Source organism: Epinephelus lanceolatus, chromosome 8 (genome assembly GCF_041903045.1).
Source record: "Epinephelus lanceolatus isolate andai-2023 chromosome 8, ASM4190304v1, whole genome shotgun sequence".
NCBI lineage: Eukaryota > Metazoa > Chordata > Actinopteri > Perciformes > Serranidae > Epinephelus > Epinephelus lanceolatus.
The window spans coordinates 31,899,438-31,918,692 of record NC_135741.1 but is presented as its reverse complement, the minus strand read 5'-3'; the positions used below and the strand labels follow the sequence as shown (position 1 = coordinate 31,918,692).

The 19,255-nt window shown below is 41.7% G+C and overlaps 1 protein-coding gene across 2 annotated transcripts in view; it reads right to left on the bottom strand.

Moving 5' to 3' along the window:
- Positions 1-18,153, bottom strand: part of bsna (bassoon presynaptic cytomatrix protein a) — a 211,827-nt gene extending 193,674 nt beyond the window's left edge. For both annotated transcript variants that reach the window (XM_078170200.1, XM_033629348.2), the window contains exon 1: positions 17,737-18,153. In XM_078170200.1, the coding sequence (XP_078026326.1) occupies positions 17,737-17,924 (188 nt within the window). In that variant the 5' untranslated portion in view covers positions 17,925-18,153. The remainder of the gene's footprint in view (positions 1-17,736) is intronic.
- Between the last annotated feature and the right edge of the window lie 1,102 nt (positions 18,154-19,255).

Sequence of the window (19,255 nt, the reverse complement as noted above, 5' to 3'; positions counted from 1 at the left end):
AGGCTGGTGGATTAAATTAGAAAAAAAGCGTTGCTCTACAGAAACAGATGGGAAAAAATCGGTGCCAGGCTGAAAATGGTGCCATTAGGCTTTAGGTTGTAGATGTGAAGTATTTGCTGCTGATTTGATTTTATCACATTATTAGCCAAGAGGCTAACAGCTGGCAAGCACAAATTAGCACTAAGCTAATTTCACTTGTAATCAGACTCATTGGTTAAAGGCTGGGGTGAGACATTGATCATGTGCCATGTTTAATGCATCAACCTGGTGGTTTCAATCCCAGAATGCCAGGTGACCACGTCTGAAACAAGATCTTGGGCTTTTAATTGGGCTGCAGAGGCCTGAAGGTCATGAAACTCAGTGAGGACTCACTTCTCAATACAGGGAGGATAAAATCAATAAGGGCGAGACTGGAGTTATGAGGTTGCTCTGTGACAGCGAGGATACGCAGCCTGTCCTTGGCAGAGCCACAACACAACAGAACTGCTGAGCCACAATATGTCCTGCTGGATTTACCTCTCTCCGTCTCTCCGTCTCTCCCTCCCTATCTCCTCCTCCCTCTCTCCCTCTCTCCTCCCGTTATTCTGCTCATTAACTGTCATACAGGACTGTCAAACTGAATCAGAGACAGGCACGCAGACTGCTCAGCGAGGCCTTTGGAAACATGGAGGTGTTGTACCAAAAGTGAAGCAGAGCTGCAGGGCTCGCAGACAGCTGCTCACTTCGCAGCACCAACATGCCTCACATTTGTCACTTATAATTTCCACTTTGTTTCATGGCGTTTTTTTGGTAGGTAAGAGCCGGGGTTGGTTTTTATTGTTGTTGTAGGGTTTTTTTCTTTCTTTTTTACATGTAAATTTGTGCTTTTTAATATCTGAGAATTTGTCTGTTGTTTTTGTTTGCAAATGTATGACTTTATAATCTTTACAATTAAAAAATTCAGATTTTGTTTTTGATTTATTTTTTCTCTGGAATGTTACCCCTCTCACTTTTTTTAATTGGGGGGTTTTGTTGTTGTAGTTTCTCTTTTTCTTTTTTTCTTTTATTTGTCTTTTTTTAACATGTAAATTTATGACTTTATAATCTCAGAGGATATCAGAGGAAGTTTTTATCTCGTGAATTTACGACTCGGAAATTCTTTCTTTCTTTTTTTTTCTTTTTCTTTCTTTTTAACCTAAAATGACCTGAATACAGCATCGTATGTGTTTTATTTCAGTTTAAACATGTATTAACTGTTTAAAGGGTTTGTTGATGTTGTTGTTGTTTTGGCCACTTTGGGGCAACAAGCCGTAAACACAACACTGACTTATTATCATCTTTTAAATTAATGGCGAATATGCTGTGAATACATTATCTATTACTGTGGGTTATTCACACATCCAGCAGATACAGACCAATATTGTTGTTTAGTGTCATGTTTCTGGCCACCTGGTAAATGTGAGTCCAATATCCACTCTCATTTTAGTCCGACACTGCTGTTTGGTGCTGGACAGGAAGCATAAAGTGGATGTGATTATACTAACCTCAACATAGCATGTTAGTTTATGGCCATCAGTTGTAATTTTCCTTTTTTGTTTCTGAGAAATCACAGTTGTCTTCGTTGTTTTAGCCTGAGAAATGACTAAATACTACACCACCAATCAGCCCCTAGCAACTGTTGCTATGGCAGAATCAGAGCCGTAGCAGGTTTTGTAGTTGCATTGAGAACAAAACAAAGCACCACAGCTGCTCAATTCATCAAGGAATTGAGCCACAGTGAATTGCTGTAAACTGCTGAATGTTGTATCATTTCATCTAAGTGTAAGTTGTATCTGCAGCTCACAATTAGTGGTGCACACACCAGAGTTTTCAGTGATTGTATGTTTGCCACTGAATCTCCTAGGTAGTCCACCAGCCTGCAACTTTTTATTGAAGAATCAAATATTTTTTACGCAGCATCTTATTTTTGCTGCTGATAATTCAACCAGGAGAGTTTTCTGTTCACCCAAGCCTTCAACTGTCAGTCAGCAAACATGTCCATGTATAAAATGAATGTGACTTTTACTTCTGGTACCCTGGACGCAGTTCACCGCTCTATTAATAATGACATAACACTGTTGACCTCTGATTACTCTAATCTGCTCTCAGATCAGGCATGGCTGATTTAATGAAATAATATTCTACGAAGTACAGTGCTTAGTTTGTGGACTTGTGAATGCAAGTTAAGTGAGTAAGTCAGTAGTTGACAGAGCTCTCAGGAAAAGACCATGAAACGACTTATTTCTCACCTTTTGAGAGCTGTAAAATATTTGTGACAGGTACGAGCTGCTTTCAGGAGGAGAAATACAGACCTACTGTACCGCTTCAGCTCAGAGACTGAAACCTCTTTGTCTTTTTGTGACAGACAATAAATTTGCATTGGACCGACTCCTAACTGATACAGTAAGTCTCTCTGACACCCTGCTTTCTCATATTGCTCCTGTATTTCTTTGTTAACTCTCTTCCTCCAACTTCAGCTCTCTTACTTTATTGTGTATAAAAACCAACTGTTGACGTACACTGCATCTTTGTCATTCTGCAGCATATTTCAAACATTTCTAAAAGTGGACACTTTGGGAGCATGAGAGTTTTTGTTTACCCATGCTGGAATGGGGTTGGCTCGTTATTGGATTCATGTTTAAAATCAGACAAGTTGGCGTGATAACAGAAACAGAAGCCGCAGCTCCTTTTGAAGCTGCTGGGAAACCGCTCGCAAACCTTTGAACACATCAACCAAAGTGACCTAAATTCAAAAATCCCATTTTTTCCTAATTTCATGCTGATAACAAAAAACATCCCATTTGAGTGTCTTTCGCTGCGCCGCCTCCCCCCCCCCCCCCCCCCCCCCCCCCACTGAGTCCAAATGACTGCAGGAGCACAACTGTGCTGAAAATTAAACTATCATCCAGAGGAAAGTGTCGCTCCACTCGCCGAATAAACGCAAAGCATTTAATGATTTTAAAATGGAGAAATGAAATTTTGAGTTCAACTCTTACTTAAACTTTATTCAACTCTGCATGATGTCACCATCATTTACTGACGTATAATCACTGATTTAGAATCATGGCTTTGTGTTTATGAGCAAGAGTGTTTCAAGGCACAGTTCACAGCAAAATCAAAAATGCATATTTTTTGTCTTACCTATAGCGTTGTTTATCAGTCTAGATTGTTTTGGTGTGAGTTGCTGAGTGTTGGAGATATCGGCCATAGAGATATCTGCCTTCTCTTGAATATAATGGAACTAGATGGCACTCAGTGTGTGGTGCTTAAAGCCATAAAAAAAAATCTAATGAACTCAACAGCAGTGTCTCTTTCTGCTAGCTCATCTAGCACCACTGAGCTCGCTAACATTACAGCTCAACAGAGGAGGACACCATTAACATTTACATCTTGCATGAGTCTCTTGTCCATGCGTAGATGCACACTTCCTTCTGTATGGTGATATGGTTGGCAGGTCTTGTTTGGCAGAAAGAAAGTAGTTCCTACATGAAACTGCTCACAACAAGGTCTGTGGATTATCTTGAGTAAGCTGGTCATGATTTCTGGAATCAGACATTGCTGTTGAATTTTTCAAATGTATTTTTTGGCACTTTGAGCACCTCAATCTAGGTGCCATCTAGTTCTAACCAATTTGATAGAAGGCAGACATCTCTACAGCTGATATCTCCAACACTACGTAACTCACACCAAAACATCTAGATTGATAAATAACACTAAAGATAAGAGGAGAAATATGAATTTCTGACTTTAGGGTGAACTGTCCCTTTAAGAGACTATGGATGTGTGCTTAGTTTTCTGTTTGAGCTTCCAGCAAGAAAAGCAGCATTTTTTTCCTCCACCATCTTTTAATAAACCACAGTGAAGGAAAGCGGTAAATCAGTTTAATGTTCCGTAACAAACAAATAAGAAAAGGTTGAAACATATTGACTGTGAAAAAACACCCATTCATCAATGGGCCTCACAATACAGGAGGAAAAGGCTAACCTTGATGTACAAAAACACACACACATACACAAACGTCGTGCTACTGTAGTTTGTTCCAGGTGGTGCTGTGTCTGTACTTCTCAGCTTTAAAAAACACACACACACACAGTGCATGCACACACACTATATACAGCCACTACATCAATACAGGTAACATTTACTGTCAGGTGGCGACAACATAATGAGAAAACACAGCGTGACCTTCGCTAGTGCAGCGGGGGAAAAATGGCAGAGCACAGCATAATATTCTCTGACAAACTAATGAAAGTCAGAGGAAATGTATTCCCGATAGAATGAAACAAACAGCAAGTGTAGGGTGCCATTCACCTACAGGCATCATCACAGTGTGGACAGAGAAATAGAAATGTACACCTAAACAGCATTCAGCAATCATAACAATATACCTGATGTGTGAAATCTAACATGTGACACATTAAGATGTGGTATTAAAGCTCAAAAATAAGACAAGTAAGATGTAAAAAAGATAATGTGAAAAGTCATTTCAAGTCATTTGCTTGATTTTGTAGGTTAGTTTTTTAGGGTATTTTTTTTTTTTTTTGGACCACAGTAGTTGAGTTGCAGTTAACTTATCAGCTAATATAACATGGGAGTTACGATAAGAGGGTAAAGAACAGTGCAATTTCCTATTTTATTGTGTGCATAGTATGATAGTACTTGATTGTATGTAGAATTTAGGCACAATGCTGATCCCTAACCCAACTGCCAGAATGTTGGTATTGTACACATCTGCAAACCATGGATACATTATGTTTATTTATTATTATGTGTTTTTATATAACTCACCCATTTACGTTTTATTAAGGCTTACAGTTATGCATATTTAAGGGACGGGGTCACTTGAGTGACAGCCTGTCTGCAAGACATCACCACAGTCTATGAGTCAGATCCACCCCTCGCTTCTCCACAGCTCCACCCTCTCTCCAAATATGGTCACTTATGACTCCAAAATGTCGACGGCCAAAACGTCAAACTGGCGTACTCAGGGCTCCAAAACAGGAGTCCACAAACCAATGGGTGATGTCATGGTACCTAGTCCATTATTTTGTACAGTCTATGGTTATTATGTAGCAGATACATGAAAACCCTATGTTTCTTTACATTTCAACAATGCTGTGGTAAAGTGTGGTTAGGTACAGGCACAAAAACAACTTGGTTATGGTTAGGAATAGATCATGTCTGCCACACAAACATCACTGGAAACGCAGCAACAGGTAGCTAAAAAGCAACTGGCATTGATCCTTGTTAGTCTGGAACAGTGGTCTGCGTTGGCCTGCTGCTTAGCAGCTGTCTCACCAAGATGGCACGCCATACACCATGTCCTCCACCTCCTGATGACGAAGTCAGTTAAAAAACTACGTCACTTTAGAAACATTTGCTTTGCTATACATGGTTCTAATGTGAACATTTTCTTCTGGCGACTGGGCTGTAATCTCAGATTTAACATTTTTTAAGTCACATGAAGATGCAGCTTAACCTCCTAGTGGCCACTAGGGGGCAGATTGGCCAATAACAAGTGGATGATTGATTAAGCAAATTTACAGTTGTGACTGACATAATATCAGCTAAACTACATTCAAATGTGAATTCAGATGAATCAGATACCCCAGGGATCAGTTGATATGGTTTTTTTAAGTCATAGTTATCTATACATCTTCAGCTGATGTGTTTTGCTAGTATTCATTATCAATTTATTTGACAAATTTTCTTGCCAGAAATATATTTGGGTAATGTTTCAGGCAGTGCACCTACAGTGACTAATGGGGAGGAATAGCTTCTACATGAAGACCTGGTAAGGTAAGAAAAGTGTGCAAAAAATAATAATTTGAATGTGAATGATCACTCAACATTGTCAGGAAGGAACCACCATCATTTGTAGTGGACAATACTGGAGGAATAATATTCCTATAATGACTTTGGCTCTTAGTCAAAACGTAAATACAAACATATTTCCAGATCGTAAGCCTACAGAGTCACACTTATGTGTGTATCTGCACTGTACTGTGTTTCTGATGTTTATGCATATTATATTTATGATAATTATGTGTGTGACATTATGTATGAGTATGATCTTTACAGCACAGAGGTGAAGAGGAGGCCAGAGTCCTGGTTCAGACACAAACAGTGTAGTCAGGCAGACATCTGACCCACACTACAGGCACAACCAGATGTATTGAGGTCTGTTTCCAGTGTCATTGTGTGCTGAATATATTTTAGAAGTGCTATTATTTATTTTTGCACAATGTGGAGCAATCATCCCTGCACTGTTCCCGCAAAGCAGCTCAACAGTCTCATTGCTTCATTCTAGGTCAGTTATTACGAGAAGTGGCTTATTCGTTAATTGTTTGCCATGCCGGGTTTACATGGATTAAACCTCCTCAGTCCAACCCTGCAATGTTGGATTGAAAACGGTAAATACAAGCCAAAGAGAGACAGAGCACTTGAATCCAGGTAAATGTCAGGGCCGGCTGCTGTGTGTCAGTCTCAGTGTCTGGAGAGTTCGCTCTAACCAGAGCTGGCTTATTAATCACCTCCTGTTGTGCTGGTTTTCTGGGAGTGACGGAGGAGCTGTGCAGTTGGGTTGTTGACCCTACAGATTTTTGCAGTGCGTCGGGTCACAGCTCGCCTCAGAGCCAATCAATTTGTTAACACTGGAGCTTCACCCAGACAGGATTTCTTGGCATGGTGAGAGGACCCCTCGACCCGCAGCTGGATTGCATGGCAGCGAAACACGAATAGCTGTGAAATTCCTCCAGGGAGAGTATAAATTCATGTTAAACAACCCTTAAACTGTCATTCTGAGCCTCTTCCAAAACTAACTAACATAAAGCTGTGTGTTGTTGGGGAAATATAGTCACATACACTATTTAGTTCTATGTAGGTCAGCAGGGAGGATGGAAATACATTTCATTGCCTTTGTCAACTTGAGTTTTATAGTAACTGCCTGCCAAAAGTGTCCCTTTGTGCTTTTATGCTGTATTTTGACTTTGGAGTACAGGAGGACTCTTTATTCTGGTCCCACAAGAACAAAATTAGCATATAGAGAAAAACATATCTGATATTTCACAATCATATTTATAACATTTAGTTTGCAAAATATCCATGCTTATTGGGAGGTTTTAAAGTTTATTACAATTTTTTTTCCTATTGGAGTTTGTTTAATAATTTCACATGATCCGAAAAAGATGTAATAAAGCTCATGATTCCAAAAGCCTAATGCTGAACATATCAAAACTCACACATTTTATGTCTATTTTAGCCAATAGCTCAGCAAACAAATGGTCTCTGATGGTGAGATATAATCTTAATTACGTGGTTTGAAGGGTTATTAAAGAACGTGAATAATGATTAGATTGTGATTAGCCCTTTTCTGGCCCTGCAGGGATAATCAGTGAGCTCTGGACAGCAGAGATTTTCTCATGGTGTATAAAAGGCAGCTGTATTGGCACTGAGAAGCCTGTTTTGGTGCTGAAGTGAAAGTAAACTATTTCCTTGGATAAAACCACAGTAATTTTTTGAGAGCTCCGACAGTGAAGACTACCAGTGTATAAATCCTGGAAAGCTCCTGTTTTACCCTGTGGTAGACACAGGTCTAATACTGTTTCAGGTCTGAATGCCCCACCCTGGCATCATTGTGGAAACTTGCAGTGCTGGCTGAGGCGGTTCAGGCAGCGCTGCACTCTGCTCACTACATGAGGTCAGGACCGACTAGACTGGTGTCTGTTACAAATCCCCGCTGAGCCCTGGAAGGGGACTGACAGCCAAAACTAGGAAGCCTCCGTAATCTGGACTTTTGATCCTTCATTCGTAGAGATTTGAAAGGGTGTGGCACGTTCCAACCCATCTGTGGTATGAGCTATAAAAAGCCAACCTACCTTAACCTTTCATGCTGTAACCTTGGAACAAATTTGTGGATAAAATATTGTGAATGTATAAACCTTAACTTTCTAAACAGATTTGTCCTCTGAGATATTCAACCTTAAACATTTGAGTATCAAACACAAACTGGATGCAAACTGGTTTGCACTCAAAGTTAAGTTTTTATCTCTTTTAGAGTTCTTATTGTATTAATTTATTTACAGTGAAGAATAATGGCGTAGCTGACACAGAAGCTATGGTTGCTATAGGAGCAGTTAACATTCTTTCACAATGAAGTGCTCCACGGATGATGATCTTCTATAGGCCAACGTGGAAGTTAGTGTCACCATGGTTACCTTGTCAAAAAGCCAATGGGAGTTTTCATTGGAAAGAAAATGAGCTCTGTGGCAAACAAATGTTTATGAAGCTAACAAGTCATGACTCTACAGTAATACACAAACTATCCCACAGAAATCGTCTCTATAATCTTGCAGCCTACTGTATATGCCGTGAGGTTAGAAAAGGCCTTTTTATTTTGGCATTTGATAGTGTCTCCTGCCTGTGATTTAGTATGCATTGCACTTACTCTTTACCCTCTGGGTAAAGTCCATCCCTGTCTGTGTACACCAAGACAAATTCCTACGCATTCACTTTGCGACAGCAGCAGTTTTTGATCTCCTGGTTAAGGATCCAACAGATAATCCATTATCCACCAATGTCTTCCCTGTGATTCGACAGATTTCACCCCTCGTCCTGCTCAGATAGCCGTATTGTTTCTGTTCAGTCTATTTCTGGGTTTCACTCATAAGCTCCAGCGACAGCATCTATTTGCTGAAAACCAATACTGTCTTGGGCTGTGATATTGTGCTTATTGCCATCTTATCTCCCGTTGCAGCCACCCAAACACATTTAGTATTTGGAGGCTCCCGCAAACATGTCCGCCTGATAACAGGGGGTGTAAATATATAGAGAGCCTCTGTCTGTCTCTCGCCCACTCTGTCACACATTCACAAACACACAATTCGTAAAAAATCTCACTTTTCAAGCTCGCAAACTAACACGCCCACAAAGAGAAACACATTCTCTCTTGTTTTTGTTCACAATCGCTCTCTGACACATCCACGTTACCTTTTGGAGCTCTTTTTGAGGATGAGGTCAGTCTGCAGTTTGTGAACCTTCAGGCGATTCAAGATGGTGACTAAGAACCTGCTCACTGCCTTTTCCAGCCAAGAGTCATAAAGTCGACCTACAGTCTCAGCCCAGGACAGTGTTTTCCAACTGTATGGTTTGAAATCCCCCAAGAAAGGACTGACAGGACAGAATTCACAGTGACACAATCAAGTTAGACAGAAAGCTTCAGGCAAAATGGGCTGTCCCCCAAAAAAAACCTGCTGCTGCATTTTTTTTACAGAAACCTTGAGTTGTTAGTTGTCTTTAGCTCTTTTTTCACATATATTGCACTATAGGGCCACTACAACATCCCTTCTTTATGCTGCGTTTGCATTTTTTCACAGTACTAAACAATGGCAACATCATGCTGCTCCTGGGATTTTTGACAGCATGCCAGCATCACGGAAGCAAAAGAGGCCTGACATGTAGCACAGCGGTGTCAGCCTAGCGCTTTCTAAATAATACCAATTGCATTAATATGGCAATAACAATCATTTACTGTCTTTGTAATAGGGCGACTGATCTCATCCCGTGCTTGGAAGGTAAGGAGCTCCTGGACCTCACTGTTTTCCCAATTTGTGACATTTTCGACCAGTTCCTCTTCTCTGAGTTAGCTGCTAACTGCTATCAGCTACTTTTGGAATATCCCGTGGTGGGTCGCACACATAACACGCAATCAAAATGTCACACACATGCCGCCAATGATCCCGTCCTGTCAACTGTCCCTATTATATAGACATTGTTTCAGCGCTGTTAATACCAGGCAAGACGATACTGTCCCCCCAAGATCATTGGCATGATCTGGGTCTGATTTTCTAAAAGCAAAGTTCATAAGTGTAATGCCATTAATCAGCTTAAACTCAAATATTAGATGTTGGAGTGTCTTTTTCTTAAAGTAGTTTTATAAAATGCTCTGTAAAAGGAGGTGATGGGTTGATAACTGTGATGGACTGTGTGTCTCAAAGCAACTCATTACTAAGTATGTCACAAAAAGCAAAGACCAGTGTCTTGTGAGAGCTTCGGGGTGAAATAAGAAGCTATTTTCAGGTACAAATGTAGCCGCCAGTGGACTTTAACTGTTGACAGAAAGTCCCAGTCTTTCCCCCAAGAGGAAAGGAATAGAATATTTAAATTTAGTTTTTTCTTAAGCTGTTCAAAAGCAAACAAGAGGTTCAGAGATTTCTATTGAAATATACACATATTCAGATCTAATTTGCATTTTGTTGTTGTCACGTCTTTTATGTCATCTTTAGTGCCACATTGTCCGGATTGGGTTGACTAGATTAACTCTCCCAAAAATGTGGAGTCAGTGTTTCTCCCTCCACCATATTTTGTCCAATTAAGGATAAAGTCATGTTAATTATTGAAGAACCTTTTTTTCGTGCTGTGCTTCCAAACAACAGGCTACTAATGTAAACTAACATTTATCAGCATCAGAAAATATTTAAGCTCCATTTATCATTTTGTATTGATACTGAATCCAGTCTATGTGTAACATGAGGAGATTGTGGTTGTGCAGATGAAACCACAGAGAATTATCACCCAGCACTGCAGCTGTACAGAGCTTTTAAGCTTCTTTCATATCATTGCTTTGGTTTAATGCATATTTACTGCAGCCTATGGTTTAGTCTCAGTGTCAATTCAACCCCTTATCCAACAGCAGACAGCTGTTTTCAATCAACAACCTCTGATAAACCCACTACACGTCACCTGCTCGGCACCACACAGCAGCTAGCAGCCAAAAGCCTTTTTTCAGGAGTTGGTTGAGACCAAAACAGAGCTAAAAGGAATACAATCTCCAGAATAAATGTTGGCATTGCTGAAACTTCATGTTTCTTTATGTTGCAGTTTTCTGTTTTACGTTGTGACAGCGCTGTGGTTAATGTGTGGTTAGGTTTAAGCACAAAAACTGCTGGGATAGGGTTAGGAAAACATCTGTTTTGGTTTAAAATATCCAGTTTAGTTGTCACAAACATCAGCGGAAATGTCCTGATGTCTCAGCAAAAACACTTGGTTTTGCTGCCAAAATCACAGCTGCAAACATCACTGGTATCAAACAGTGGTCTGCTGCTTGGCAGTCTCACCTTACGCCATCCACCACCCCCTCTTTTTCCTGATGAGAATCTCAGCTCATATACATGAAATCTGAACTATGTCACTTTAGAAATGTTGATATAAAACATGAAATTTACAGATGTAACATATTGGTGGTTTGCTGCAGCGTGCAATGCCAAAATTTCTTCCTGGTGACTGGGCTGAAGGGAGAGGGGATATTTGATTTGCGCTCATCAGGCGGACACAAACACAAAAGCTGTTCTGTTGCAGCAGTGCCTTTTACACACTTTTGGACTAAGGAAGCGTAGCTTGGATGTTGGATTAAAGGAACAGACCAACTCAACCAAACATCCACAGCTACAGTATAAACTACATGTCACTAACAATACATCTGTGCTAGCTACAGCCTGGCGTTCAAACTGAAATGTTGGCCTACATCTACTCAATATCAGACGCAATAGTTTTCAACCTCACCATCAATTTCAACAACAAAAGGCTAAAAGACGGCTGGTAACTGGCACACTCAGCAGATCAGAAACTGAATTGTACCAGCGTTTGTTCCTCTGCTGATATGAGAAATAAAATCACGTCACTCTGAGCACGGCGGTCAGCAGAAAGCCTCGATAACAAACTCAGTCGCACTGTACACGCTGCTGGCAGGCTGCTGTTTTTCTGCAAGAGGTGAAAAAACAAAGTAACACTTAAACATGCGTACACACACAAACACACTTCCTACATGCATGCTTCTGTAGACAGTGAAAATTGGTCTCAAGGGTGGAGCATGTCAGAGAAAGAAAAAATACAAAACTCAATTTTCACGCTCTCTTTTTCTCTCTCCAGCATACTCAAGTTTCCACACTCTCCTACACATCTAGCCCCCGCCCCCCCCTTCTCTCTCTGACTTACACACAGCTTGAGAAGTGTGTATAGGGAATAAATTGCAATGACTGCCGACGGTCACAAGTCATTGAACAGCTCTTCACAGTTACTGATCATATACAAAAAACAGTGAAGTAGTCATGCGTAACACACAGACACACATTCATGTACACACATGTACACAAATGTACACACAGCCTGGCCGACAAATAAGTCTGAAAACATGAGTGTGAGTTGAGTCAGATGTAAACTGAACATGTGATGCCTCAGAAAGGGAATGGTCTGTTCCATATGTGCTGCTCTCTCTCCTTCTCTCTTTGCTATGCTCTCTTACTACTTTCTACCTCCTTTATCTTCAGCCATCTGGATATCCATACTTTCCATCCCCTCTTCTCTTTCTACCTCATATTCTTTCCTTAATTTCTTTATTTGCTTTTTATTCTTTCTTCCTTTATACATCTGTGCCCACTCTTTATTATCTTTGTCTCTTGCTGGTTGTAATTTAGGCTCCATCTGCACATCACAGGCCCTCACTGTGTATTTCTTCCACAAACTTTTTCAACTTCCGCTTTTCTTCTCAAATTGAAGTACTTTACTTGAGTTGGCTTGAATAAATACATCAAAATACTATTTTATTTTGCAAAACATGTTGGACAACATCTACAATGGTATGAATACTGCATTTAAGAAGCAGTGTGTGGGATTCAGTGGCATCTAGAGGTGAGGATTGCAGATTGCAACCAGCTGAAACTCCTCCCCCCTGTGCCAAGTGCTGCCAAGGATTCCTTCATTGTTCATTCTTAAGCATGTAAAAGTTGTGATGTATAAAAACAGAAACTTTTACCCATGCTTATGAACATTTTGGAGACAGGAAATTGGCGATGCAGAGGTGGAGGTGGAAGCCCGATTGTAGAAATTGTTGAATATTTTTTTGGCACACGCAATTTCCGTATGTAGATTTTTAGTATAGACCCTAAGTGTTGTTTTGTAAATGAGACCCCAGGTGATTGAAATCATTAAAAACACTGAAAATGTTTACAAATGAGTGTTCCTTCGATGCTGTTTGGCATGTCGCAGACAGGCCACTAACCACCACCTGCTAGTTTGTGCTCACTGTTTATCTCAGATAATTTACAACCCAGGTGTTCAGGTGGTTTTTACCGGGAGCAGAATTATCCACAGAGGTCTACTTCTCTCCAGAATAAACGGACACAGAAATTTAAACCGGTAAAAACACTGAATAAAGCAGTTTCATGTTAAAAATCAGTGTTTTTCAGATGCAGTTTGGCTCATTGCAGAGGGGATGCTAACGATGCAAAAAGGCAAATGGCCCTATCTCAAGCCAGTGTTTGGTTTGTCCATTATGGGTTACTATAGAAACACAGTGGTGCAACATGGCCGACTCTGTGTCATATTACCTTTCATTTTTGCCAATATATCCCCCTAAATCCAACACTCTGGACCTTTTAAAGAAAAATGCTGAAAACCATTATAAATGAAACAAAAATGTATCACCTGAGACATGTTTAAATATGATTTTCCTGGCAATATAATGAATTTATATCACTGGATGATCCCTGACTGGAGGTTACACCTTAAGATCTATCACTACCCCATCTCTCCCTTCCCCCTCCCTGTGTCCCTTCAGGTTTTATCCCATTGTACACTACACTTGATCTATTTCCTCCGGCTTTCATTTCCTCCTTCTTTTCTCTCACTTGTTCTCTCCCCTTTCACTTCCTCCATCTCTCTCCCCTTACTCTTGGCATCTCTCTCTGCACTCCTTATCTGTCCTCCCGTACCCTATATAGCATTACGGTTGTATCTCATTGTAAAGGCAGAGCCATTTATAGGCTGCTGGTTATTGGTTGAGAAGGGGGTGGGGAGGGAGAGAGAGAAAAGGATGGGGGAGGGATTTTCACATAAGCAGCAAATAGTACAGTATATTTGCAGAGACTGTGCTGTCGAGAGGAGCAACAGCGTTACTTGTTTCAGCAAATGCCCCAAAGCGTCATGTTTACATTCAAGTGACAGACCTCTTTCACAGCCCTAATAATTATCACAGGGGCAAAGGAGGAAGTGAGGAGAGTGAGCTCCGCTAACCTTGAGGAAGTAATGATTTCATCCCAAACTATGATGTTTCCCTTAACCCTTCATTTTGTCATTTCATTCGTATTTTGTAGGATCTGTTGTATTTGAAACACACCTGTCACATATCATTGCAAAGTGGACAAATTGCTGACATGTGCTTGGTGTTAAAGTGTAATGCTGGCAATATTCTACATTTTTGTTATTGTGAACAAATTAAAATTTGAAGTTACATACTTAATCTTAAGTTGCATAGGTTTAGGTTTAGGCAAGAAAAGTTAGCTTAGGTTCAGGAAAAGAAACATGGTGATGTCGTACATGGGACATAATCACCGGTCTCCTGGGGAAAAGTCCTGTGTTTGTTTAACCTCAACCTCAACCTGCCTCCTTACATGGACTTTCACTCTTCACATTATGTGAGCTATATACGAATTACTGGCTCGTGAATACATGGGTTATAAACGTGTTGGTGCATTGCTTTTTGTAGTAATATGTACAAACAATGCAGAAGAACAGCCTGAATGGGTGACTTCATTACCATGGATATGACGTGATCTGGAGTTTATTTTAAGGTCCATACAAAGCATCTTGCTGCCTTTAAATGACACAAGACTACCACATTTGTGTTCATCCACAGCTGAAAATAGTCCCCAAAAATGTATCCTGCAACAATTAATTTTTGGTGCATGTTTAAAGATTTACATGTCCATTAGGAACCAGTGGGTTTGGGACTGAGTGCCACAGACATGGGAGAAAAGATGGACCAACACATTGTCGGTTTGGTCTTTCTGTTAGGTTTTGTTGACAATACTTAAAAGAAAAACACACCTTGACCTTTCCACTCTACATCATCACTGTAAACAGTGCCAAATGCAAACTGAGTGGGATATTAATTTAGATGCAGAGGAGAAGAAAGAGAAAGCGAAAGACTGAGGCAGCAGTGTGCAGAGATTGAGTGAAAAAGAAAGAGAGCGGCAAAAGCGGCAGAATGAGAGGAATAGGAAGAAAGGAAGACTGAAGGGAACTGAGAGAGAGCGACATCCTTTCTCCTATATAAAGACTGCAAGTGTGCACAGGATACAGAGAGAGACAGAGAGAAAAAGGGAGAAAGACAAGAGAGTAGCAAAGCATGCGAGTGCGCAGAGGAGACAGGGAGAGAGGGAGTGATAGGAGCAGGCAGTCAGGCAGAGCAGTGCAGAAGAGGGAGGGAGTGTGTGAGAGTGTGTGAGAGTGAGAGGGGCGGGGGGTGAGCAAACACGCTCTGCACGTGATCCAATCTGTTCACATGGCCTTGTATTACGCCATTATAAATACTTAATGTGAGGTGCTTCACGCCGTGAAACCCCTCACCTTTTAACTCGGCATGGATTTGAAATGTGGGCGCCGTTTTCCAGGTCTGAAACCCGGAGTTCAGAGACCTGCAGCAATATTTGATAACAGCAACAAAGACGAAGAAGACTACATAATTGTGAATCCCTTGAACAGTGTAATGCAGAAATAATGCATCAGAGCATGTTGGGCTCTGTTGTCTTTCATCGGAAGCGAGCTGAAGATGTCATCTGCTCTCTGAGTCCCTGCATTATATAATGATGGATAGGCCTGCGCTGCTCCACTCTTCTCTCCTACAGATGCATGAATCAAACTCGGGATGTGTCCTAAATATAACCCTAGTGTGTATAGGCCAGCTGTAGCCCTACTCCAGCTGTATTTCCACAAAACGTCAACCTGATTAGGTCTCTGTACAGCAGCCTGGCTGCAGAGGGGGGTTATGGATGAGGTGGTACAGTGAACTGGGGTTTCTGGATTGTGGCAAAGATGAGTGATTGTAGCATAACGTGCTGTCACAGCCGAGCTAAAGGAGAGACTGGAGCTGGAGGGGAGAAAGTGATCATACCAAATATTTAAAAAAAAAATGCTTCTGCTTTGTAGAAAGGTCTTTGCTAAGGATATGATGTGTGTCAACTGTGCAGCCGTTGATGTGATGTGATGTCAGGTCATGTTATGTTAGGACACATGTCAGGGTTATGTCATGGCATGTTATGGTGTAGCATGTATGCTGTATGATAAAACAGCATCTAACCAGGGCACCTGAATGCACATCAAATGAAAAATTCATACACAGTACATATATGTAACATCCTTTGAAAAAGGAATCTTATTTGAAGGTAAGAACAGGCTTGCACATATGAGTCCAAAATGGCCACAGTTTTTCTTATATTAGATGTCAAAAACTGCATTTTTTAAATACAAACAGGCACACATTTCCCATGAGATCTGGTTGTATGTGGAAGGGCGTTGGTTTCGTTTTAACTCTGGGGCAAGACACAAATGAAATACAGTGTTTTAGGAGCCTCTGCCAAGAAACAACTGAGCATTTAACACCAGTATGTGCCTTTTATGCATCAGTGTGTAGTGTAAATGTCTTTAATTTTGCCAAAATAAAAGTCCTCTACTACTGTCATATTTTATTTGGGGGGACAAATGCACATGTTCTGAATACAGCGAGTGACCGAGTCCCTTGCGTCCCCCCTAAAATTCATGTCCATCTATGTGTATGTGTGAGCTATAGCATGATACATTTGGTGTATGTTTTAATGTGGCTATTTTATAATCTGTGCATGACACCCAGCGGATGTTGAACTGGAAGACACATATTGATAGTATCTGTATTATGAGATGAGATTAGAGACTGAATTATGCATATTTTAATTATGATTGTTTGGTATTATGTGGCGCAGCAGCATTGGATTTAACAGGGTTTGGTGAGACATGGTACGGTGGGCACGGTTTGGTATGTCGGTATACGCACCATCTATCTGTCACACGCCTCTACGTCATTAACGGGAAACGTAGGTGTCGCTCATAGTACCAGTACTACACACACATCATCAAACACACGCCTACATAGCCAGGCAAGCCCCTTAACGTACGAACACACACGCTCACGTACACATGCACACACACACACACACACACACACACACACACACACGCATCCAGCACCCTCTCATCTCGCCCATGCGGAAACGAGCTGCATCTCCATCTCCAGCACAAACCACAAAGCCGTCCCAGTGGTCACGTTTCTTTAATGATCGTGGAGAAAAACGAGGGCTCGGCTGTGTGTTTTTTCAGCAGCTGTCAAACACACGTCCCATTCAACACAATACGCCAGAGCACAGCCCGAGCTCGAGGAAAGAGGAAATACTATTACAGCACATGACACCGCGGAATAAAAGCACAATCTGGGAGCAAAGCAGCCCTAAGTACTCTCTGGTGAGAACAGTGTAACACGGAGCACAGGGGCACGGTGGGTGTAAGCCACCTTAACATGCAATATCAAACCTATTTTGGGACACACGTTGAAATGAAGCTTTGGGGCTGAGCGGTGCAGCTGGGAGCGTTTCAGCACCGCGGACAGCTCTCCTGTTGTCAGCATCCTCAGATTGGAGCGGGATGTCACTCCTCTCCTGGTAATAACACACCATCACACGCTCATATGTCCTCCTTACAATCATGCACGAGAGAGGGAAACACTTACACACCCCATCTCTCCCAAATCTGAAATGTCATCTGGTGTCTTATCCAAACGTTTCCGTGTTAAAACACACACTGGGATGTAGTAAGTCACCCAGCCCCAAACACCTCCACCACTACTGCTGCTCCTACCTCGTCATTCCCATCCCGGGGCCTCCGATCCCCATCCCTCCCCCGGCAGCGGTTCCGTTGACCGGCTTCATGTGCTGTCCTGCCCCCGGTCCTGCTGCAGGTCCTCCGGGCATCACCGACCCCATCATCCCGGCGGCTCCCGGCTCACCGGGCTGCCCGCCGCCCTCCATGCTCGCTTCGTTCCCCATCTCGGTCTCGGCTCAGGAGACGGGAGGGAGGTGGAGAAAGGTTGCAGGTCGAGTCGGAGGCGTCGCTTCTATGTCGCTATGTTGTCTGTTTTATTTTGGATAAGAATCAAAAAAGAATGAATGGAAAAAGGGGGGAGCTGAAAAACGGGAGAGCGAACTCAGCGTTGCTCCTCCATCACCGCCATCATCATCATCAGCTTCAGGACCAGTGGGCTGCCTCCTGACGTGATAGCGGGAGCGCGCCGCGCGGCCACGGCGACTGTGAGGGGGGGAAATAAAAGCGCGAGAGGCGAGAGAAACCGAGATTAGATTAGATTAGATCAAAGTTAAATGAGCCCCGTGGGCGGAATTGGGTCGCAGCAGCGGCAAGATTAAGATACAACGAGCAATATGGAGAGAAATGAAAAGGAGGGTGCACTCTGACCTCCTGCTGGCGACCATCAGGAGGAAAACAGACACAAATAGACAGAAAATTAAATTAGATTTTTCAAGGAGGTAGTCATTCAGGTTGTTTTATCCCCGAACCCTCTGTTCATAACTCGTATGAATGTGTTTTTATTTACTGTAATGTCCTCTGTGAATCTACCACATTGAGATTTATGCTGGTTAAACTGATTTTAAGATCCTCTGAATTAAGCAATAAACTAAATTACCACTGGGCCATGACACAAACAGATGTTAATAAATAAAATAACACTACATTAGACCTACTTACAGAATGGGATCACTGCAGTGTGTTAATGTACACCTTAAAACATAGGCTACATATTTTGTCTATAAGTAATGTTGATTCACCAGAAATCTTATAGCTACGTTTTAACCATTATACTCTCCTAAAATGATCCAAGTATTAGATTTACACACGGCTATTTGAAGAGCACAAGTGCGCAACCACAGACGCGGGCGCGCGCTCTGTGGCTGTGGGTGCTGCTGATGTTGAGCACACCAGAAGTGGAGTGTGGAGGGTGGAGGGAGAGAGGGAGGGAGCTACAGTATACGTGCGCGTTCACGTGACACTTTCTCACTGGAGAAGGGCATGAGGAGTGACGTGAGCGCGCAGCTCAACTGCACCGGAGCGTCACGTGTCCAAAAACACCCCATGGTGTTACACACCTGCTGGTACTCACTATTTATTCAGATTGATTTGCTCCTGGTGGCGCACAGTGGAGCTCCGGGAAACATTTATCTGTTGAGTCTGATACTTTGGAGGTTGACTATATCTGGACAGGCTACTGTTGGGTTTGTGTGTATTATAAAAGTTATAGGAGATGAAAGAAATGTGACTTCTGACAGAATACATAGGATTAAGAGCTATTAAATTAAAAAAAAAA